Source organism: Camelus bactrianus, chromosome 2, assembly GCF_048773025.1.
Source record: "Camelus bactrianus isolate YW-2024 breed Bactrian camel chromosome 2, ASM4877302v1, whole genome shotgun sequence".
Taxonomy (NCBI): domain Eukaryota; kingdom Metazoa; phylum Chordata; class Mammalia; order Artiodactyla; family Camelidae; genus Camelus; species Camelus bactrianus.
Genome location: NC_133540.1, coordinates 15,515,093 through 15,539,576, shown reverse-complemented (window position 1 = coordinate 15,539,576; position 24,484 = coordinate 15,515,093). Strand labels below are relative to the sequence as shown.

At 40.7% G+C, this 24,484-nt stretch overlaps 1 protein-coding gene across 14 annotated transcripts in view; it reads left to right on the top strand.

The window, feature by feature from the left end:
- LOC141579552 (trafficking protein particle complex subunit 9-like) overlaps window positions 1-24,484 on the top strand; it is a 166,686-nt gene that overhangs the window by 64,563 nt on the left and 77,639 nt on the right. For 11 of the 14 annotated variants that reach the window (XM_074376117.1, XM_074376095.1, XM_074376084.1 and 8 more), the window contains 4 exons: window positions 13,071-13,232; window positions 13,761-13,884; window positions 16,381-16,566; window positions 19,034-19,257. In XM_074376117.1, the coding sequence (XP_074232218.1) occupies window positions 13,071-13,232; window positions 13,761-13,869 (271 nt within the window). In that variant the 3' untranslated portion in view covers window positions 13,870-13,884; window positions 16,381-16,566; window positions 19,034-19,257. Of the gene's footprint in view, window positions 1-13,070; window positions 13,233-13,760; window positions 13,885-16,380; window positions 16,567-19,033; window positions 19,258-21,935; window positions 22,040-24,484 lie in introns of all 14 variants that reach the window. The other 3 variants (XM_074376074.1, XM_074376058.1, XM_074376109.1) reach the window with 2 other exon arrangements.

Below are 24,484 nucleotides of genomic sequence, written 5' to 3'. Positions count from 1 at the left end.
TGCAAATGACGTACAGGTGCAAAACCAGACTTAGCAGCTTCTGAAGGGAAACTCTCCAGTTCTCCCTTGTTCGGCTTTCTTCCACGGGATGTAACTGCTGCAGCATAGGCCTGAGCTTTCCATATGGAGTGAGGGTTTGATAACCAAAGTTAGCATAAAACGGTCAGATGAAGAAAATCGACGTTGACAATTTATTTTTGGGTTACATTAGTGAAGATATTCTATCAGTTAATGACCCATATATCGAATGAAATTGAGTACAGAACATTGCAATTCTTACTTTCTATTTAGAGTTCTCTTACAGAGTAAGGTTGCCTGCTTTGGAACATCAGCTCCACCACCACGGCAGCTATCAGTGTGTTGGTGTGATTGCATTTATGCAGTCAATGTAATCTGGGCTTCCTCAGCCCCAAACACTCCAGTGCAGAATCACGGGCTGTAGCCATCTCTTAGTCACGCAAATACTTCTAAAATTATATGATGCCAGAAAAGAAAGAAGAGGGAGAGAGAGATTGCCTTTATCAAAGTTCCTTTCTATTCTAACTGCAAACTGTTGTTGAATAGCTCTGGTTTCCTTTGGATATGAATATATACATTTCTTTGCATGTAACCCGGGTTTTGGACTAGAACACCAAGCTCTTGCTGTCCACAAGCCACAAAAATAGTAGCCAAATTGCACAGGTGCAAAATAGTTTATACTTTTTTCTGAGAAAGAATCCTTGAATTTGGGACTTGGGCTGTGATTTTTGCTTTTTGCTTCCCCACCCCTCTTGTAATCTCTCACTCCTTCCCACGTGGCCCCCAAGAGTTCGTGGTTTCAAAGGAGTGGGCAAACACCCAGTTGGTCACCATGTACTGTTGCTATAGATGGAGCCATGCCAAGACCTAAAGGACATTATCAGAGAGGACTTCCTGGAAGAAATGGGCTCTACATTCAATCGTGAGGACAGAGTAAGTGTCAGCCAGGAGAAGGAGTCAAGAGTGTGGCTCAGGTGGCAGGTGCAGCCCGGGCAGAGGCCTGGAGGCTTGTGGGGTGGGGACCTGGGGAGAGTGTCCTGTGTGGTCCAGGGTGGAGTGTTCCCCTGCTTGGGAGGACCCTGGAGAGAGCCTGGGGTGAAGGGCTTTGGAAGACGTTGGGTTTTATTTGAACAGACACTGGAGGCAGTGAAGGGTGTCAGCAGGAAGTGACCCTCAGGAAAGGTACTTCTGGTTTTGCTTCTGATATTCTACAGACAGAAGGGTCCGGACGGGCGAGAGCAGGTCTGTCTGTCCCTTTGAGACACTCCCCATCATTCATTTATTCATAACACGCGCACTTCTGTGTGTCTAGGGGAGAGTGGGTGGACCCACATTATTAAGCAAAATGTATTTGCTTCTTGTGAGCTTAGCAGTGTCAGAAGTTGACTTAGCCTAGAATGTTCTAGGAATAGAGGAACAAGTTGCGGAGGTTGGAGGGAGGGAAGTCTTCCTTGGGAAACAATCAAAATGAGCCTGGAGTTAAGTGGGTAGTAGGAGCAGGACAGCGGGTCCCTGAGGTCACTGGGGACCTGGGAACTGGGGTGAGGCTGGGAGAGCAGTGTCGGGGGCGGGGCTAGAACGGGGCCAGGGAGCCTCTGAAGGGTTTGAAGTGGGGTGATTTAATCAACTTTGTGATTTGGGAAGGCTGCCGTTGCTCTGTGTGTGTGTGTGTGTGTGTGTGTAGCGGGGAAGAGGGGGAGGGTGCCACCAACTGGGGGGCCACTAAAACACAATTCACAGGCTGGGAAAGGGGCGTCAGGGCTGCTTGGGGACGGCTGGGGCAGTGTGGATGCCGGATTTCCTTATGGGGAGGGCTTGTTATCGGGGTCGCCCGAGAGGCGACTTTTGGCTGGAAGAAAAGAGATGGAGGCTGCCAGGTGGACTTTCCTCTTCTCTCCTTCCCTGCCTTGTGTGATGATCTTAGCTCAGCCAACTTTTGGAACAGAAGAGCTAAGTTCCAGGGTAGCCCAGGACTTTGTTGATCTGGTTCGAGTGAGATGTGATAGGATTTAGATTTCTGTTCAGATCTGCATGTTCACTTAGCTAGAAACCTCCCGTCATTTCGATTTCCATGGGGTATTTATTCTTGATAAAGATTGCTTTCTTGGTGAGAGGAAATTTAATACAGCTGTTGTCTTTCTCAAAAAAAATCATATCTTTAAAGAAATTTAATATTCCAAAGAATAGCAAAATTTAAAAATGATAAAGTAAGGCTTTGGTGTAGTTTCTTTGGTTTCTGAGCTAATGTGGAGTTAGAGCCTTTGCATTACTTAATAGCACATCCTTAGTGAGCTGTTAGTGAGCACCCCAGGCCCCACCTCTCAAAACACCATTAAAGTTTGCTCTGAAATAGTGAGGTCATAAAGGTCTTGTTTGCAGAATTCAAACAGTTTTTTTATATTATGCAGCATAGCTCCATTTATAAAATAATAATAGGTTCAAAATTAAGAAAGTGGAAGATAATTGATTTTTTAAAGCTGAAACATAAACTTTCTTGTGCTAATGTTGCAACTGGAAATTTTGAAAAGAAAAATCCTACTGTAATATCATCTAAGTGGAATACATATATGACTTCCACATTTGAAAAGTAACGGCGCAGTGGTTTTAGAAGTCAGGAGCATTCCAACTCAGATACTGGCATTGATGGTTGCTGGTTTTCAATGGAAGAGCCTAAATTTGCCTTCTTAGCATTTTTTTTTTTCTTTTGTAGTGAGAGGGCTGAGTAGTGATTTGCCAGCATGTGTTTGGGGCAATTTGAGGGCAGATGTCGTGTAGCAGCAGTGAGATATTTCCATGCGTTTAATTTTCCAGACATCACCAGGGCACATGTGGGGTTTGTGCATGCAGGCTGGGATGCTGCAGGACTCCCTAACCCATCACCGTTATGTGCTGGAGCTGCTCCGGTTAGTGAATAATTTTCTGTGCCTTGGAGGTAAAGTGGTCTGATGCAAATGATCAGATATGTAGTTAAAGTGCTATTACTTGAAATAAGAGAAACCTAGAAATATGGCTCTAACAATACAGGATGAGGGAGGAGAATTGTCTGAGCTGCGTGCAGTGGGGAGTCTTCTCAGGTGACTCCCACGCCGTGATTCCTGCCAATATCCGCCCCAGCCCTGCACGGTTGTCCTGCCGAAGCAAGCATGCACTTTGCTCAGAAACGCACTGAATTTCCTTGTGCCTCTGTTTGTTGGCTTTTTTTTGAAAGCACATCTTGCCCTTTGCTTAAATGCCATCCCTGCAAGTTGCCTCATACACTCATCCTTCTGGACCTCGTCCATACATAGCTGCTGAATGGATGAACAGAATGTAGAATCTCCATTTAGTGAAACATTATTCAGACGTAAGTGTGAATAAAAAAGAAAAAGAGGAAAATGAAAAAGGCCACCTCTTCTGGGAAGTCCACTCTGACTGCTCAACCCGCCCTTTTCTCTTTGAAACACAATCACTTATGCTCCACTCTACTCTTTTTGATAGTACTTACAACCCTCTAATAAACATTAACGTTTTCAAAAAAAAAAAAAGGGATGCTGATACCACTTCAACATGGACGAGCCTTGACAAGAGCATGTTAAGTGAAAGGAAGCAGACAAACACGGCCACATATTGTTGCCTTCAGTGATCTGAAATGCCCAGAATAGGCACATGCAGAGGCGGAGAGCAGGTGATGGTTGCAAAGGGCTAGGTGGAGGGGGGTTAGGGAGTGACTGCTAGTGACAGGGGGATTCTTTTGGGGTGATGAAGTGTTCTGGAAATAGATGGTGATGAGGGCTGCACAACCGTGAGTGTGCAGAAGACTGCTGAGCTCTGTCTCTGGGAGTGCCTGTGGTTGGGGGCGGCTTTATTTTCTTCTCACCCTGCACTCTGAAGAGACATCTTGTGCAGTGGCCTTTCTACTAGTGTGAGTGGTGAGAATCAGCGACTTTGCAGAGTCTTGTTTCTTTTACCCCCCCTGCTGAGTGTAGGCAAAATAAATTTAAGCCTGAGAAAGTGCTCCATCTGCAGAAATGTATTTCAGTTTTGCATGGTGTAAAAATCTTGAGAGCTTTTTAATTGTTGAGGACAGTCTGTGGGGGGAAATAGCCCGTGAAGCCTTCGGGAGACCTGGAAAAACCGCACTTCCCTCCCTGACACGGGTGGAGTATTCACCCCATTTCAGGCAGTGAAGGGCCCAGACCCGTGAGCGGAGTTGACAATCGTGAATATTTACGTGTATCCGCTGCTTCATCTTGGATATTAATTTCAAGCTGAGTCAGTTTGTGGCGGCAGCCTCATTCTACATCAGGAATTTATAGTATCTGCTCTTTGAGGTGAAGACCTGACAGAGTTTATTATTTAACAGTCTCCCTTGAATTGATATCTCAGATTCCTTTGTCAAAAGCAAAACAGCAGAAATACAGACGTCCTTTAATGCCAATATGACCTGGAAAGGATTTAGTCTCTGTGCATCAGTGGCCTAATCTGCGGTTGGGGATGGTGATAACAGTGTTTCCCTCAGAGGGGCTGGTGAGGGGAGAGTGAGGAGCACAAAGGGAGGACTTACAGGAGATGCTCATGAATGACTGAATTTAGTGCTCTCAGCCTGGTGAGGCCTCAGGGGCAGAGATGTCAGAACAGAGAATTCCTAGCCAGAGCTAGATCCGTGTTGGCAGCTGTTGTGATCAGTATCACAACTGTGGGTTATCAGGTAGTTTTAAGACTTGGTAATATGAATTCATGAATAATGTTAGAAGACTAGACATCTCAGATTCAGTTTACATAGTTCTCAAGATTTCCTGTGAGAAATGGATGGTTTTTTCCCCATCTTAAATCTGAGATGAGTCTCTAAAAAATTTCTGTATTCCTCCATCTTTTTGCATTAATTCTCCATTTCTTAAAAAAAAAAGTTTTTAAATTGAGTTAGTGGGGACTGAACTGAGGGCCTCATGCATGCTAAGCACATACTCTCCCAAATGAGGTATAATCTCCCCCCTGATTTTTTTTAAAATTTACTTTCTTAGTATTCAGAGGTTAGAGGCCTCTAATTCTTTTTCTGGAGACTTGTCCATGAACCTGTAAATCTATTATTAATGGACAAAACTTGGTTTATTAAAAAAATGAATAGAATATTCTGCAATCCATCCAAAAGGAAATGTTCATTGGCTTAAAATGTTTCTCCTTTAAGGTGATTTCTCCTTTTTGGTCTAGCTCAATTTATTAACAGACATCCTCATCATCATAATGACCAAACTCGCTCTGAGTGGACACCTCCCTAAGGCTAAAATACTTTCCTCATGCTTTACTTCATAGCAGGTGTTTGACGGTAGGTATCAGTGTCTCCTTTTTTACAGCTGAGGGATTGAGAGATGGAGCAGCTTGTCCCAAATCACACGCAGCTGGCGGTGGCTAGCTCGGTGCTGGAACCCAGGCTTCACAGGATGCATTCTTAATTGCTTCTCTAATCAGCCTCCCGTTGAGTGGTTACCCGAACTCCTGTGACTCCATAAATGGCCGATTTTAGTGATCTCAGCCTGATGAGGCCTTCAAAGGGGAGACACCAGTGAGAATGTTAGACAGAGTGGCATAAATTAAAATTGTACATTTTCACAGATGTTTAATTCTCAGGTAGTGGCATAAAAAGTTAATTTTTATGTATTTTAGTGCTCTGTAAGCACTAAAAACAAAACATTAAAAATAATTATAGTGCAAATGAGAAGGGGGCTTTGAAAGTCCAACCACTGCTGATGATGTTCCTTGTTTTTCTCTAGTGGCCCTTATTGACAGAAATACTTACAAAGACTGAATTGGTTTTATGTAGTCTTAATATGGAAGAAAAGATTGTCAGTGAATATTTTAAGAAAATCTTTATTCTTTTCTTTCCTGATGATGTATATATAAGTTGTTTTCATGGCTTAAGTACATTTCCTCATTTGTGAAATTTGAGTAATATCGTTTAACTTGTCTGACTGTGAGAGTTATTAGCCTTGTATACAAAGAACTCAAGAGGTGCTTAGTAAAAATGTGCTGTCACAATGACAGATATTTTAGAAGGATCAACTCTGAATACTAAAGAGGGTGGCTTATTACTGATGCATATTTAATATATATATATATATATGATATATATGAATATGGCTTAAAGTAACAAGGATTCATTTATTTTTTAGTGCACTATGAAGTTTTAATGAAATCTGTATCATTCTAGTGAGACAGGGACTAGTTAAATTGCCTTAAGCAGACGACCTTGAAGATTATTTACACAGAATGTGTATTGTTAGAAATCAGATGTCATGTTGCCGTGTAACCATCCACTCAGACATTTAAATTCGTTGGATTCTGACATCCACATTGATCATTTTCTGGGAATAAGCTTCTCTCTTTTGTGATTAAAGAAAATTTTGATCTTTTTTCCTGCACTCTTAACAGGTTTAAAATATCAAAACATTGATTTGACATGTAACTTTTTTAATAGAGACAATAAAGCTCATGCTGTTTTATTATGTAAATAAATGTTTTAGTATTTCAACAAATGTATGATTTCCTGGATTTTGAGAAGTATGTTGCAAGATACTTAGATAACCTACTTTCGGAAATATACAGACGCGGCTTTTATGAATATAGGCCTAGTACAGATCTGTTCGTTTTTGCTACAGTGCAAGACATGAGGCCTAGGAGAGATTTGCTGCCGATTGCAAGGAGGACAGATCCCATGTCTCAGTCTCCCCTCCTGTAAAATGAAGTGGCTTGACTGGATTCTTTCCTCTTCTAAGATGAGTTTCCATGAGCCTGTGTCTTTTGTTTATATTCAGGAGTATTAGCAATATCAGATTAAATACTGAGTTACCCCCGCTTCCCCCGAAGCAAAGTGCAGTGTGTGCTACAGAAGCTTTTAGTTATCTGATTCTCGTTTCTGATCCTACAGGCAATTTTTGTGTTGCATGCTTCCTGGCAACCTGGAAGGTCTTTTTAGCCATAGGTGGCGCTTGTTGCACCTTCTTACCATCTTAATTTTCCTGTTTGTTAAAGAAGGCTTAAACAACGTTATTTTGTTTTGATTTCTTTGCTTGATGCTTCAGAATAGCACAATGTCCATTATGTCTGTCTACCTGTAAAAATTGTTCTGCTTATATTTTAGTTTTATTCTGTCATCTCGCTGTGAACATCTCAGACTTGCTGTGTAAACAATGGCAAAATCGGACTTTTCTTCCATTGTTAGAAACCAGTGAGCCGGGAATTTATAAAACAGCTAGTAGCGGCCTCTGGAGCACCTTAAATCTGAAAAGTGTGCTAGGTTCCCTGAGTATTGATCCCGCTGCTCTGTGTTAATTGGTGGTAGGAGATTTGGTACATATAGGAAGGGGTGTAGTTTTTTGACTTGGGTTTGCGTGCACGTGCTGCCACTGAGCCATGTGAGCCTGAGTCAGTTCGTTCTGAGTTTTTCCCTCGTCTGAGAGATTGGGACGTTGGTATCTGCTTTGTAGAATTGTGAGAATTAGAAATTATGTAAAGTGTTTACCACAGTGGGTATGTCAAGAGGGCTCATAATCCTTAGCTGCTGTTTGGTGTGAAGCCATCATTTTATAGTCTTTGTCAATTAATAAGAAACAGGAAAACAAGAAAAGCTGGTTTTATGATGAAAGATATTTGAGGAGGTTCCATAGTTCCTATACCCATAATTAAGCATCAGCAGAGTCAGAACTGTTACACAGTCACCCTGAACCAACGTTAAGCCACAGAATTTTTGTTATTTCATATATGTTGGGGCCTATGGGGATCCAATACTTATATGCATGTTGTCTCCAGCAGCCAACTGAGAGATGACACAAAAGAGTAGGCAGGCGATAAATGTCTTCTTACTGATGAAGCTACGTTCTCCATGAACTTCAGGGCTGTGGGAAAATGTGTGTCATGATACTGTGTCCCAGAATTAGAGACTCACCCTGTCCCAGGTAACTCTGGGCCACAGCGAGCCTTCCCTTGAGAGGACCTGCCCCTTCATGCACAGGGCTGTCCTGACATGGAGCTGAGCATCCCAGGTGCTTCCCAATGGTGACCAACACTGGAGGGAAAGGTAGGGTTTCACATTCCCTGCTTGTCTCCCCGGACTCACACCTCACACTCTTAGTGTGACGAGGGCTAGCTGTGATCCAGTGGCCAGGGGTATGAAGGGAGAAGCACTCTCCATGGCCCAGAGGAGTTGGGAGGAGGCATCCCCTCCCTAGTTTAAACAGGTGGTGGGATGGAATGGGAGGGTGCTCCCCAAGATTTTATAAAAGGAGAAATAAGGATTTTCTTTGGGACTTATACTAGCCAGGAAACACATAATATTATTAGAAGGGAGACTTGTAAATCACTTTTATATTAAGTTGACATTTATTGAACACCAAAAGTGTGCTACATTCTTTTCTGAGAGTTTTACAGAAATGAATCCTTCAATTTTCTCAACAAGTGGGTAAGGAAGGTTTGATTGTTATCCCAGTTTTACAGTGTGGAAATTTCGGCACGGAGAGGGTAAGTAAGTTTGCCAAGGTCACAGAGCTAGAAAGTGGCAGAGCTGGTATTTAAACCCTGGCTGTCTGGTTTTGAGGCTCCCAGCGATGGGCTTTGGGTGTTTAGAGGTATCTGCATCCCTGAATCTTTGTACCACTTTGCATCAGTTAGCCCAGAAATGACAGGGAAAGTAGAGTTACACAGGTGCTCACTATCATGTCTCAGCCACTGTCCACGAAGTGTGCACTGTGATTAGCGTTAATTATTTTCTAGGCAGTAGATCTGTTCGTATAACAGAAATTTAGTCCATTGAGTTAATCTACAAACCCTTCCTGCTCTGCTTCTGTCCATGGTTGCCATGTGACTGCCTGCCCGTGGTTGGGCTGTGGAGGAGAAAATGTACTCATGGTTGAACTCTGATATTTCAGTCTGGTTTATAGTTTCACTTCTTCTGTTACATTAATAAGTTTCTGGTTTTCTTGCATCAGTGTGTCATGAGTTTGGTTAATGTGAAACCAGTCCATGGGAGCCCAGGGATGCTAAAGCTATAATTTCTGAGCACACTGTCGCACTTCTACCCGTGCAGACCTGGCTGGAGGATGTCCGCATTCCTCACTGATTTCTCCAAACAGCAGGGTCCTCTCCCACCCCAGGATGTGAGGCTGGGAGCTCTATGAGTTGGCCAGTCGGTGGCCAACTCCACCAATCAGAAAATGATGAAGTACCCGGAAGTGGGTTTAATAGAAGAAAAGGGCTTCCAGGTAGTCCGATGGGCTGTTCGAGTCCATTTGGTGAGAAGCTGTTCACTGTCTGTGGTTGAGCTGCTGCTTTGCTGTTGAAAAGTCTGGATTAGATGAAGGGATTTTAAAAAGGAGAAAGGAGTGATTTCAGGTGGTACGTCCACACCGGTGAGAAGTGATGGATGACCGCCTGTGTGAGGCATAGACAGAGACTTACAAACTTCATAAAACAGCTTTAAAAGCTCTGCCATCTGAGTGCACTTCATATGGGGTCCAGTTCATCACTGGTCGCGCTGAGAGGGCAAATAATTGATGATGGTGGAAAGGACACGGAGGCATCAAAAAGTCTCAGTCATGTTCCCTGTTTAAAGGATGTTGCACAATGTAATATATTTGAGCTGGTTTTTCACTGAACAATTTTTAGTGTTTTCTGGGACTCCCCAGTGCCCCAAGGCTCCATGCAGCTGAGTGTCCCCTCAGAGAAGCTCTGTCAGTGCTTGCCCTGGGCTGACGTGGTGTCGCGGGGAGCAGGACGGCCAGCATCCACGGCTCCTCCGAGATCCGTCTCCTCATCCGCAGTGCCGGGATGCTCATCCGTGTTTACTTAGTAGGTTAGCAGAGAATCACACGTGATGGTTGTCAGGTGTGATTTGTGATTGTCTCTGTGATTGGCATATAGTCAGTGTTTGATAGAAACCCTTGTTTTTTTAGTATAATTGTAGCAGCTAGATTGCAGTGGTTTTTAGTCTGTATTTTTTTATAACTTTATTCTTATTTTTAAATATGCACTTATTTTTATTTATTTTTTTGGTGGTACTGGGGATTGAAGCCAGGACATTGTGCATGCTAAGTAGGTGCTCTACAACTGAGTAATACACACCCTCCTTGTCTGCACTTGAAAATAAATATTGCAATACACAAAATAGATCTTAAACACCATCATGTGACCTAGTCTCTGTATAGACAATTGAACACGTATGCTATTTCAATAAGAATAAATGTTGTTGAGACATACATTTCTGAATCTGTTAATGTGCTTAAAAACGATCATAGGTAGTGATAAACACGAGTCTTTGATCCAGTACTTCTTAGGGTCTGTTTTGCCATCAATGGAAATTACATTCTACAGAGAAGGCTAATTGGGTCTCTTTGATATTTGGATGGTTTAGCAGATGATCAAGGCTTTCAAAAGCTGACAGAATTGTATTTTAAACTAACTACAAAGTTATCTTCTAGAAGTTGGAATTCCTAAGCTTGTGAAGTGTCCAGTAATCCAGGGGGTATGTGTCTGTGTCTGTGTGAACGTTTGTGTGTGTGATTTCAGGAAGGTAGAAATAAGTTCCATATAGACTTCTGATACCTTTCTCCTCAAGTTCAAGGTGTAGGCATATATTTACACAAATAAATTGATATTCTTTTGTCATTTGGCATATTGGGAATAAGAGGTTGTCATACTTGTTTCAGAAGGGTTGGGGAGCATTAGCTTAGAAAACGGGAGGAGAAAGAGGCCGGGAGGCACTTCACACTCTGTGCAGGATTTGAGGAACAGTAGCTTTTCTTTTTTCTTCTAAAGCAAACTGGCGCTGAATTGTACCATACTATTACTCAGAATTGCTTTTCTGATCATATACAAGTGCCTCAGATTTTTGAAGGCAACAAGAATGGTGAAATGTGTTTTAGCAGTTATCTTTAAAAGTAGTTTTATTTTTCAAGTAAAAGGCTATAGCCTGTTCTTTCTTCCAGCGGTACAACACATGCTTATTAATCTATGTACATGATCTGTGTGCTTAGTTTCTTTGGTTTTTGTTTTTTTTTTGTTTTTTTTTTGAAATGCTTGTTTCATTGTGGTTTGAATGAATGTTTAAAATTTCTGGATTTTGATGTTTAGAACATGCTGATTTATGAGAACCGTTAAAAACCTGATTGTTTTTTGGTCCTTGTTTGTTGGGGCACCCTATTGAATTCTGTTGTCTTTTAAAGAGGGAAATGCTTCCTCTAGCCTGTAGATCATTAAGTGAATGGTTTGCAGTGTGCCTTTAAAATTCTTTGAATGCATTGAGCATGTTTGTCCAGTGAATTTTGAATTGACTCATTGTAATGACTTTGCTTTTGTTTTGTGGCTTTTGCTCCTCTCCACAAGAATTTGAATTCTCTGTGGCATTTTGTATACGTGTTATTAACAGGGGAAAAAATTTTGCATTTTTTACAGAGCTGGGTTTTCCTATCCCCTCTGAATGCCATCTATACTTGATACAATAAAAATCTGTTATTGCAGTGCATAATTATTTCATAAACTATTTTTTGGCATAATCAGAAACAATGACAAAGAATGATAAAAAAAAAAAACAAAAACCTTCCTTCCTTTGAAGAATAGAAATGAGGTGGTCAGGCTCACGCCTGCTTTGTGCCTGACACACTTACTCTCATTTCATTGTGTATCATGATTCGGAGATGGAGTTGCTTCAGGTTTGTAGATTTTTGTTTTAACATTTGTGTTGAATTCTTTCTCCAGGCTGATGTTTCCTGTTGTGTTTGTGGAAAGAGTAGAAGGGAAACAGATACTTTGTTTTGTTTTCAGGAGTCCTGAGTTGATGAGAAAATTGTTGAGGGTGGGCTGAGGAAAAGAGTGACACTCCCTCTCCTCCCGGCTGAAATTGATAAACAAATAAATCAATTAAGTTTATCGATATTTGACCAATAGTAGTTAGCGAGCCCAAAATGGCTAGATATGCCCAATGGAAATTACTGAGTTCACCTGTAGAATTATGTGCTTTACCAAGTAGAAGCAGCTTAGAGCAATCAGAAAAATCAGTAATATGATGAGATATAAAAGGGATATCATATCTTTTATTTCTGAAACTTTTCTACGGTAAGTTGTGTAGAGCTAAAATTAAGTTTCAAGCACCAGGATTTAAGAGTGTGGGTGGTTCTTTAGGATCGTTATTCACGGATGTGCCTAGACCATGCTAGAGTGTCTGAAGATGGCAGGAAAAGACCCAGAGGCAGGATTTGTCATCCTAGGGTGTCCTCCATAATGGTTCCATGTGAAAGCCCATGATTGGTTTAACAAACTGTAGCACACACCAGCCTGCTGTGAACTTTGATAAGAAAAAAATATGCTTAGAAACTGCTTTGCAAGCAAGTGCCTGTGCATCCTCACACCAGTCTCCTTGCCTTAAAAAGCAGAGAAAATGCTTTCCTTGCATAGTTGAGATTTTAGATATCACTCTGCTGGTTGCAAAGCAAGGACCGTGGCCCTCAGCAATAAACGCTGGGCTTGTGTGCTGTTAGATAGTCTATTATCCCCAAAACAAGGACCTGGCTGGTCTGGTGGTCTGCTGTGTAATTCACATATCTAAAAATGTATCTTGTTCCCCTCACCCCATGACTTCCCTAAAGATACACTAATCCTTTGTACTCATTGTGGATTTTACAATCTCTGCCTCATCCCGTCTTTCCCGAAGTTCCTCCTTACTATCTCACAACTGTTGATTAATTTTTCCTTTGATTATACACAATAAATATGGGAGCATTTGAGAGGCTCGTGGAGTTGGCTCCCTACTCCCTCTCGATTTCTTGGCTTTTTACACAGAGTCTTGAATAATCATTCCGTGCTGGTAAGACTTCTGCCAGCCAGATGCCACAGTTCCAGGTGAGAAGTATGCAGGCTTTATCTCTCCTACCCGAGGGAGAGAGAGGAGAGAATTGAGATATGCTCCGCCGTGGTCCCTTCTTGCCCCAGAGCAACTGCAGTTCACCTGAAGCTTTCTGGCCTCTGCTAAGATGGCCTCTGTCCCAGGACTGACTGCAGCCTTTTCTTCCCTTGTCAACATTTCCTTTCAGAAGTTGGTCTCTTCTCTGCAATTCCACCCTGGCAGATGTGATGGTGGTCAGCGTGCTGGTGGGCAGTCATTTGGGGACTCCCAGGAGCCATGCTGATTCTCCTGAATCTCTCAATCGGGGTTACAGAACAGTCGAGAACCGAAGGAAGCCCATTCACGTGAGGTCAACAGAGCATTACATCACTTTCATTTTATTATTGAATTTTCAGTAGAGAAATTATTTGTAGCAAACTGTTCCAGATTTTCCGCCGCCTGCTTTCCTCATCACCACTACCTTGCTGGCTCTGGTGCTTGTTTTACAGACCAGGTTTCTCCTCTGGTCATTTCTAGCAGCTTGGCTTGCCGAATCCTTGATCTGCATTTGAAGCAGAATGCTTCTTTTTGATGTGAAACTAATTTTCCTATTTCTGAATATTTCGTGTACTCTCAGCAACTGTTTCAAGTGAAATGCTCTTGTCCAATTACGGTTAACTCACATTTGCTGATCTCCTGCTTTCATGCTGAGGGCAGTTTCTTTCTCCTGTAATAAAATTTAGCAATTTGCATTTACTATGGGAAGGTACTGGCCCTAGGTGCTTTTTTTCTTAACAATTTTAATACAATTCACCCATTAAAATATACAGCGGTTTTTACTCTATGCCCAGAATTGTGCATCCCATTCAATCTTAGAACATTTTCTTCCCCCCAACAGGAAGCCCCGTATGCATAAGCAGATATTTCCATCTTCCCCATCGTCCCCCAGCCCCAATGAGCCACTCTTCTCTCTCTGTGGATTTGCCTGTACTGGACATTTCATTTAAATCGAGTCACTTCATGTAAGTGGAACCGTCTATTGTGACTGACTTCTTTCACACTGAGTAACGTTTTCAATGTTTGTCCACGTTGTGGCCTGTGTCAGTACTCTATGCTTTGCTATTGCTGAATAATATTCCACTGTATGGCTGGGCCCCACTGTTTACCCATTCATCAGGTGATAGGCATTTGGGTTGTTTCTGCTTTTTGGCTGTGATGAGTAGTGTCGCCGCGAACATTCCTTTAGGAGTTTTTATGTGGACATTTGTTTTCAGTTCTCTTACGTGTGTGCCCAGACAGCAGAATTGCTGGGTCATTCAGAAACCAAATGTTCAACTCCCTGAGGACCTGCCAGCCTGTTTACCAAAGTGGCCACGCTGTGTTACGTCCTCACCAGCAACTGCTGCCTGCTCCGCTTCCTCTGTGTCCTCATTAGTGCTTGTTATTTTTTTTTTTAATATAACCTATTTTTGTGGGTGTGAAGCGGTTTCTTCTAGTGGTTTTGACTTGATTTCCCTTAGAGCTAATGATATTGAACATCGTTTCATTGTGCTTATTGGCCATTTGTATATTTTCCTTGAAAAATACCTTTTCAGATCCTTTATTCACCTTTTAATTGAGTTGCCTTTTTATTGTTGAGTTGTAGGGTTTTTTTTTTTTTTTTTCATTTGGAGATACAAATTCCTAATCAGATAAATGATTTGAAAAAATTTTCTCCTGTGTATTGGTTTTTCACTCTCTGGATGGTGCCCTTTGAAGCAAAGTTTTAAATTTTGATGAACTCCAATTTATCTCTGTTTTCTTTGTTCCTTGTGCTTTTGGGGTATTATATAAAATCTGAGGTATTTTATTTAAAATTTTATATATAAAATAACTTAATTCGTAGGACCGTTCTAGGAGATGGGTGCGGTTGTTGTCCCCAGTCTATGGATAGGAGACTGAGATGCAGAAAATTTCACTGACATATCAGTGTCATAGCTACCCAGTGCTGTGGGAGTTCAGACCCTCATGTTTGTCCCCAACATCTGTGCTTTTCACCAACATGCTCCACTACTTCCTGGAATCGTTAATGAAAAACTGTTTCCGTTTTTGATTTCTTGTTAGTTTGTTTTCTCTTTGGGGACCTCATCTCCTCATTTTCTTTTCGGATATCAGTGTAGATTTATTTTAGGTCTCATGTAGGCAGAAGTATTGCTTTCAGTTAACTTCTTTATTACTCAATCTCCGGTTATGATTGTTGCTATTTGACCTAATCAAGTCATGCTTAACTCTTTCCTGCTCATGACACTGAAAAGAGTCATGACTTACAGCATGCTCAAAGAAGAAAGTACTTGATTGATTTCATCTTGCTACCCAATCAAACCAATCAAATAAAAACCCAGTGTTGACACAGATTATATGCCCTCCAGAATAGTGTCACTGTCTTCCTTGTGTTTCATTTGTTTGGTCACAGTGTCTGGATAGCGCCTTGCTGTCCAGCAGTTTTGTGAGGATACGGTGCTCGTGAATCATTGTAAGGACAGAATTTTGACAACAGACTATGTTGTTCATTTCACAAGGGAAAAGATAATATAGAAATACTGCTCAGATCTATTTTAAAATTAAGCTTGGAATTTTGAGAAGAATTCAAGAAACCATACAAAGATCTTTTTCACTAATTTTAGATCTATCTTAGACACATTATGGTTACATAGAAGAGTAACTTATCAACTAGATTTGACAAGAGGTGTGTATTGATTTTTTGTTTTAGTTGAAATATTCTATCTGAGATAAAGTAATCAGTGCCTATAAATGCACAAATATGTTTGTATTTCTATGTAATATGGGAGCAGACTTCATATGTTTCTATATAATATATATGACTGTGTGTTTTAATCTGTCTGTCAGTGTTTTTATAGTTTTTCAGCAATGTTGTAACTTCAGAATTGTTCTAAGAAAATCACCCCAGATTCTAGTGCAGTTTGTACTGTGTATCCTGTCTTATGCATGGGATTCCACTGTCCCCTCAGGGAGGAATTTCCTCTCCTATTGAGTTAGTAGCAGATTTAAAGGAACTGTGATTTCTAGGCCTTTGCTCTCCATGTGTTTGCCGTTGGCTGTCAATCACGATATTCCCTTTCTTGAGTTTTCATTGTTCAATTAGAATTTTTGAAAATAAGTGTTGATATGTTGTATTTGTCTCCCTAGAAACTTGATGTGTTTGTGCTTTTCAGTTTTCAATTTATGAAAAATGTAAATGCACCCTTTTTTTTTAAGTAGTCCTTTTTCAATAGATATTTGTTTATCTCTTTATAGTTAAAATAATTTTTTCCCAATGAATGAATCGTTGTGCATGTTTTAAAAGATACCTTACTTTTTATTTTTTCTTATTCTAACAGGTTTATTCGTTGTAGAGAATTTAGAAAATAAGGATAAACACAGTAATAAGTTAAAATGGCCTCTAATCTCACCTGGAGATACAGTTGTAAGGTTTGAAATTGAGAATTACAAGTCCTCTCACGTTGTTCTTCTTTTTCAAGTACGTTTTGGTTACTGAGACCCTCGAATTCCCATATGAATTGTAGCAGCAGCTAGTCAGTTACTGCAGAGGAGCCCACTGGGATTATGATCGAGACCACGTTGAATATATGGATCGCTCTGTGGAGCACTGACATTCCAAGAGCACTGTCATCTGATCCAGGAATGTGCGTGGTGTGTCTGTCCAGGTATTTAGGTCTTCTTTAATTTTATTTCAACAATGTGTAGAGTTTACATAGTATTATTTTACTTTATTTTTTCCTTTTATACTGAGTAAAAATGTGCAAGGTAACAGAATGAGAACTGTATTATAGCCCCGCCACTTGCTGCTAACATGGACGCTGCGGTCTTTCTTTGCCCTCTGTAAAATCTTGCACAAAATAGGACCTAAGTAACTCTTTCTTGAATGAATGATTTTATGATTGCTGAATGATGCTTGAGAATCCTTGTGATGATATCTTTTTCCCAGACTTTCCCCTTTTCTTAACTATGCCCTTTCCCTTCCTTTCCTCCAGCCTGGGTTTCAGCCTGCCTGTGGCATTGATTTTCCCTATCTGTGGACTCTTCCTTTCACTAGTTCACGATAATGTTACATATGGGCTGTGGAAACTTGCTAGATGTCAAGAAAGAGCCAATCCATTGCATGCTAGTATTTTTAGTGTGTGGTATTCTTTTATCGATTGAAATTAAATCAGGCTGACCCCCTGAGCTCTTTTCAACTTCCTATACATGATACTGCTCTGGTTGCTGCATGTGCCCTTCCCCCAGACTTGGTTTTGGAGTTGAGTAAGTCACCATAACTGGAGACCTCTCTTTAAAAGATGAAGAGGATATTTGATCCTTCTCCCTGGTTGGGGACTTGGATGAGATGAGGTAACAGATAAAGAATGGAACCCCAGCTCATTCTGACCACTGCTCTTTCCGTTCCTTTCTCCAGGGGAAAAGAGTACAATTCAAAAATATAAAGATTGTGAGCTAAAGAGATAGGCAAGACAACCGATCATTTATTAAATGTCCTTTCATGCCAGAAACAAATGTATTATACACAAAATAAGCACAAAAAGCACGGTAGAACCGTGATAACAAACGTGGGTCCGAGTTCGAGTCCTGCTCTGGAATGACCAGTCCTGTGAGATGGAGAACTGGTAGGCCGGCTTAGCGTCTCTCGGACTAGTTTTCGGTCCTGCAGAGACGGGGCTCGCTAGGCGTCCCCCCATAGAGGTGCTGGGGGGTGTAACTGACACACGTGGGCAGCCCTAGCACAGCTGCTCGTTCCTCATAAGTGCAGGAGAGCATAGCTTTTGCGGTTACGGCTTTATGACAGCCCCGTGAAGACTCTCAGTGCTCCTAAGGGATGCCTTGTGGTTTGGAGATGGGATTCTCATTTCTGTAAATACCCAAGGATTGTGTAATTGGGCCCTGCTGATTTGAATCTATTCTTTAGAAAGTACATATTGTAGATATATTTTTCAAGCATGCATGCTTTTTTCTTTTATTATTTATAGTTCTACCCTCTCATCTCTTGGTGTGACTTTTCATGGAATCCAGGAAACAGCCCTAAGTCACCTGCCTCTTCACACGTCTCCGTGGCGGTTTTCTTCCCTGACTAGAAGAGGGTTCTGCATAGGGAATTTTCTTTGTTCCCCTTTTCTTGGAGTCTCTCTGTCTGTCTGCGCACCTCTCACCTGTCCAACTGTCCATTTCTCTACCCACTGATTCTTCTGACTTGTTCCAAAAAGCATTTCAGGCAGCTTACAGAAGAACAGATACCAAATAAACAGGTTAGAAAATGGGGCTAAGTTCAAACTGTGAGGCTAGGAGGTGGGCCTGTGTTAGGGTTGCAGGCGTGAGACACACGCGTCTGCCCTGTGACTTATATGATCGACAGCAAGAGTGTGCCTGAGGCTCCCAGCAAACACAGGGAAACAGGGTTTGTGGGAGATGCTCACTGGCTGTGAAATAAATAAGTGGCTTAGGAGAAGCCCAGCCTTTCCAGCTACTAAGGCTTAGGAGAATATTTTGAGTGTCTTCCAAAATCAGGGTATTGAATCTTTTATTTTTTCAGAGTTCTATGTATAGTTGGTTACATTCTATACCTGGAAATTTCTCCAAGACTGCTTCCCACGTGAGTCCCATGACTCGGAAATGGGGTGGTTCTGCTCATTGACGGGTGTTGGTCAGAAACATAAAATGACAGCCTCAAAGGAGCCTGGGATTTGTCTGTTATGTTTTGTCAGTGCTGTAGATTTCAGAAAACACTTTCACCGTTTCTCTCCATCTGAGGCGGCAGCGTGTTCTCTTACCAGCATCAGGAGCTCAGGGCTACGGGATGGTGGGGGCTGACTGCACTGCCGTGAAGACAGCTAAGGTAGTTACTGCAGGCGTGGTGCTTTCACGTAGTGCATTTCATGTTCTTTAATAGGTTTTAACAGGTAGTTAATTAACTGTGTTAATTAACATTTAATAAATATGATGCTTTGTTGAAAAGACAGTTATAGTCAGAATATAAGTTGTGAACAATTTGAAAACGGTTTCATTACTGAAATTTCAGTAGGGAAGATTTAGTTTATCTTATTTATGCCTCTCTTTAAAAGTAACAGAGAAACAAGACAGAAAAAGCAGAGGATGATTTCTGTTCTTCCTCTCGGCTTGCAGGTGCCCTCACCTCCAGTGGCATCCATCCAGACACCAGCACTGACACTGGCCGTGCTCAGAACTGCCTCAGCCCTGAAGACACAACTGGCAAATAGAAGGCGGCCACGCCCTGTTACAGCAGGTGCTCTCACTTTGTGGATCCTTATGTAACTGCGTGATTTTAATCAGGATCGCCCGTTCTACATTCTGTGGCGCTGCTGCCGTGTCTCCTAGTTATTGTTTCTGTAAGTACTAGTGTATTTTTTTCAATGTGTGGTACTAGACATCTAAAAATCCTTTTTTTAGATGAAAAATAATGTGTATTTAATATAAAAGTCTGAAAAAAGGGGCAAAAGGGTCTATCCTGATCCCACTACTCAGAGATAATTATTAACACTTTAACATCTATTTTCTGTTCTTTTCATCATTGTGTATCTCCTCTGTCATAAAAACCAGCGAGCACTCTGTGCCTTTTTCTGTGTGGAGACCTCCATTTTCCATTGTGCTTATTTCACATTTTTCTACAATATTCTATCCCCCCTAGCATGATTTTTAATGACCAGTATAGCATTCTGTCTTGTGGAGGCATCTTCCATTTTAGTTCGGACTTAAATAAACTTTGAAATTCCAAGTACACTTAACTGAAGTACTGAAAAGAGAACTGTGGTGGTACCAAAAAGCCCCTACATCCATTCCCCTTTTTTCCTGAGAGTAAAAACTGCTGAAAATATGGTGTATATATGTCATGACCTTTATGCCTATGTCATATATATATACACATTCATACATACACGTATATCAGAAATCTATCTATATGTGTGTGTGTATATGCTTTATTGAAAAATAAGGCCATACTATATGTTTTCTGCAGCTCAGTTTATTCACTCAGGGGTATATCATAGACTTCCTCCCACTCCAGACTCACCCGGTCCTTTCAGATAGAGTAGTGGGGTCTCCTGATATGTAGGTTTGGTCTCTTGTGCAAGGACACCTTCGGTGGGAGAGTACTGTGGACAAGGCCTTGGACCACGCAGAAACGCTGGCCCTTTATTGCCTACAGCTCGCCTTGATTTACGGCATCATTGTCTTGATGGTGGATACTTAAGTTTTCTCCATTTTCCACTGTCAGAAATGGTGTTTGACTGGCATCCTTCTTTTACAAACATTCCTGTGACCTTGAATGAGTATTCCTTTAGTTAAGCTTTCTGGAAATTCAGTCCCTGGATGTGACAATTACATACATCACAGGCTGCTTTCAAGTTACTCTAGAAATTCCTTCTCCTGTGGGGAATGAAAAGATGTAGAATAACTTATGTAACCAATTCTCTATCGCTGGATATGATTTCACTTCAGCTTTTCTTCCCACCATTGTAAAAAGTGCTGTGTAAATGCTCTGATGAGTACATGTTTTTGAACTGATTTTTTTTTCTAAGTGAAACGATTCCTAAAAGTGGAGTTCAGTGTGTGTGTACACACGTTTTTCAGAGTTTACATATCCATTGATATGTCGTCCTCCAAAAAGTTCTCTAACAGTTTGTTCTCTCAAAGATGGACACTAGCTAGAATATCTTTTAAAAACATTTGCCAATATGATGAGCTAAAGTGCTTTTTCTTTGTTTTAGTTTGCACTTGATGACCAGAGAGTTATTGAGCATTTTTCACTCATTAGCCATCTGAATTTAAAAAGTGAATGATCCCTTTTGTCCTTTGCACACATTGAAGTGAGGGAGCTTCTTGTTGCTTTGTGACAGCTCTTTGTATGTTATGAACATTAACCCCTTGTCTTCATCAACAAGTATCACAGAGCTTTTACTTGTCATATTTTGCCTTTCATTTTGTTCAGTAGGTTTATTTTTGTTGTGGCCCAAAATAATCTTAAGATAGTAAATGTCTTCTCTTTGGGTTTTATCCTTGATTTTATTCTTAGAAATACTTTCTTATAACGGTATATATCTCTTCTGTAGGTTTTTCTAATCTCTAGGATGGAGATGATAATAGTACTTGTTATAGAGAGGAGAAGTTGAATTAATATGAGCAAAGAGTTATATTTGCTGTTATTAGTACTTTCTAATATTTACATCACTATCTGTAATTTTTCTTGTGGTCATTATGAGTGGAATAGAATTTGTTTTTTCCAGGTGATTCTCTGATTGTCCCAAGACAATTATTGAATTCATACTTGGCTCTTTGATTTGAAATCCCACCTGTAAAAAATACTTATGTATACTAGAGTCTCTTTTTGAGCTCATGGTTTATTTCTGTCAATCTTACATTCTTATTCCAGTGCTATATCTAACATATTGTAAAAATTTATTTAATATCTGACAATGCGATTTTTTTTGATTCTTTTGTCCATCCCTAATTTTCTTGGCTAGTATTATGACTTTATTATTCCTGAAGGATTCTAAAATACTTTTTTCAAGTTAAAAAACAAACAGATAAGTGTTGTCATGGGATTTTTTAGTAAGTTTTGAATTATATTTATGAGAACGTACATCTTTACAAAACTACTTTCCTCCATACAATATGTTGATGTCTCTACATTCACACCTCTTACTTTACCACTCAGTACAGTCCTGTACTTTCTCCATGTAAAACATGGGCATTGTTTTAGAGTTTATTCCAGATTATTGTTGATGTTTTTGTTAATTTTGTAAGTGAAAATTTTTTGCTATTATATATTTTAACTGTTCAAACTGACACCTAGGAAGGCAGATTCGGTTTGTAAATACTCACTTTGTAACTTGTCATTTAAAATTTAAGTATTAAGTACTTGTTACAGAATCCTTTCTTTTGTGTTTTTAAAAATTTGTTTCCAAGATTCTAAAAATGGTCATAGCTAAGTAGTATAGGTGGGGAGACAGATGGAGAGAGGTAGTGTGGCTCATGTACAAACTGTGAGCAGTTTCATGGCTGCCTTTAGGCTGGAGAAGCCCCAGAAGAACCCAGGTTAGACATGGGGTGGCTTCGTATGCACTTGAAAGCCAGCTTTCCTGCCTGTATGGTGAAGCCTGGTGGGCGTGGCAGGTAGGTGATCAAGATCCGATGAAGGTCATTGGCTGCACAGAGCGCTGTGTCTGTGAGAACTGGAGACCTCTGCCATGGGAAATGCTTGGTGCCAGGAACAATGCAGGGGAGCTGGGGAGCCTGTGTGTTAAGGATTTTCCAGTCCTGGGAGTGGGAAGATGAGATTCTGCATTCAGATCTGAGTTTGAATTCATCCTCTCTTGTTTACTGGTCCTCTGACTTTTGTCAAGTTATCTACCCGCTTTGAACTCCTGTTTTCTTGTCTCTCAAAACAGGAGAATTACAACCTGCTGCTAGCATTTGTTCAGGGTAAATTATCTGTGTGTACAAGATGTCACGTATAGTCACAAGCTCAGTGAGAAATAGGCTGTCGCTTCTTCTGCAACTCAGTGCTCGACAAGACATCGGGAGAAAGACAGTTCCTAATTTGTATGTTATGCCAGTAGGAACAAAATTAATGTTTTGCCTTTCCCTAGCAGTATACTTACTCCTTTGCTTCATTACCTCTCCTCCTTTCCTTTCCCTTCCTCCACCAAAAGATCCTGAGACTCTCTCAGAACACTAGATTCAAATTACTTTAAAAGTTGGCTCATTCCCTAGAAATGACAGTGACATAAAATATCTGTTCACATCCCAGACTTGACTGTATTTGATTTACACACACACACACACACACACACACATCTGGCTACCTCTCAATTCCTGAGGGAGAAGGACCACTTTTTCTGAGTTTTCATTCACTGAGCGTGAGAGCAAAGTCTCTTAAGCAGACTTTCTCCTGGCTTCATGCATGGTTTTATATTGGATTTCTCTGTGGCCATAGAATTATTCTCCTACTAGAAGAGAGGAAGTGGAGACATAGAGATTCTGCTTAGATATTGGTGTCATCATATTTGAGTTGGAAAGGACTTAAGACAGCATAGAGTCGTAACTTTTTATGGGTGAGAATCCATGATAGTGTAACTTGGACAAGAACCTGGGTCTCCTGACATTGTGTCCACATGGATGAAGAGGCAAATGGGTGTGGGATGGCAGGTATCCTTCTTGCTTGAGTTCCAGGGTCTTGCTAGTTTTCATTGCTCAGCTGCCTTTAGTTTATGTCCATGTGGCCTCTCATGGGAATGTCACTCTATCCTGATAGATTGAGTTTCTTATCAGCAAAAAGCTCTGGACCCACTCACATTGCCCAGAGTTTTTCTGCTGACCTGCAGACACTTTATGTAAATGAGACCTAAGAAAACTGCTGGATATAAAACCCTTAATTTTATCATTTGCCCTCGAATTCCATAGGAAAGGGGTGCTGTCTCAGGCTGTCTAAGGCTTGATCTGAACAAAGATAGGGTGATAGTTTGTGCTGCTGGACCATTACAAGTGGAATGGGATTTCCACCTTAGTTTTTAGAATCAGGCAGACGAGTTCAAATCTTGCCTTTACCAGTTAATAGCTTCGTGACGTTGAGGAAGAAAGTTTACTTTTTTGTGTCCAATTTTCTTTATCTGTAAATAAGTTCAGTATTTATTTTAGGATTTTTGTTTTAGAATTGAATGAGCTAATTGCCTCACTTATACCTAAAATACTGATTGCGTGGTTCTATGCTGGTGCCTTGGTAGTTGATTACTAAGGGAGTTGGCAATGAGAATGGGGGTGGGGGACCCCTGGATCATAGAGCTTATATTCCAGGATATGCTTGTAAAAGACTGGATGTGCAGTGGGTTTTTAGTAAATGTCTATTCTTTTCCTAATCCCCATTGATTGTATATATATAATTATACTAATATGTGAACTTTTTGTGTTGCAATTTAAATCTCTTTGTAGTATTTAAAATATGTAGCTATAACAAAAATACGTGAAATAAAATGATTTGATTTTTTTTTCCTTTCAATAATGAAAACAAAAGAAAATAGAAAAGAAAAAGTTTTGTAGGACTAGAAATAATTTTATTTCCATGGAATCAAGCCTTTATATTAAGTTTTTTGGTTTTGTTGTTAAATGGCATGTAAAATTAATAGGTTGTGACTTCAGTGTTGATAGCTCGGTGAGTTTCTTGTTATTGTTGTCTTTGATGAATTATTTTCACTAGATCATAAATGATGTGCATGCTACATATTGGAAATGCGGAAGAAGTGGAGACACACTAACTCCAATGTATTTTGTTACCGAGTCCAAACTCATTCTACTTGCCGCATGACAGGCCAATAAACTGGGAGATGAGGTGTTGGGGCAAGGAATAGTGACTTTATCTGAAAAGCTGGCAGACCCAGAAGATGTCAGACTGGTTTCCTGGAGAACCCTCTTCCCCAAGTCAGAATTCATGCTCCTTTTATACTGCAAAGGGGAGGGGGTGTGGTTGGTTGTTGCAAACTTCTTGCTGTACGAATTGTTTGTCCTTGGTGTCCTTTGTCCTTGCAGCTGTCCATGTGGGTGAAATCATGGTGCCCCTGTAAA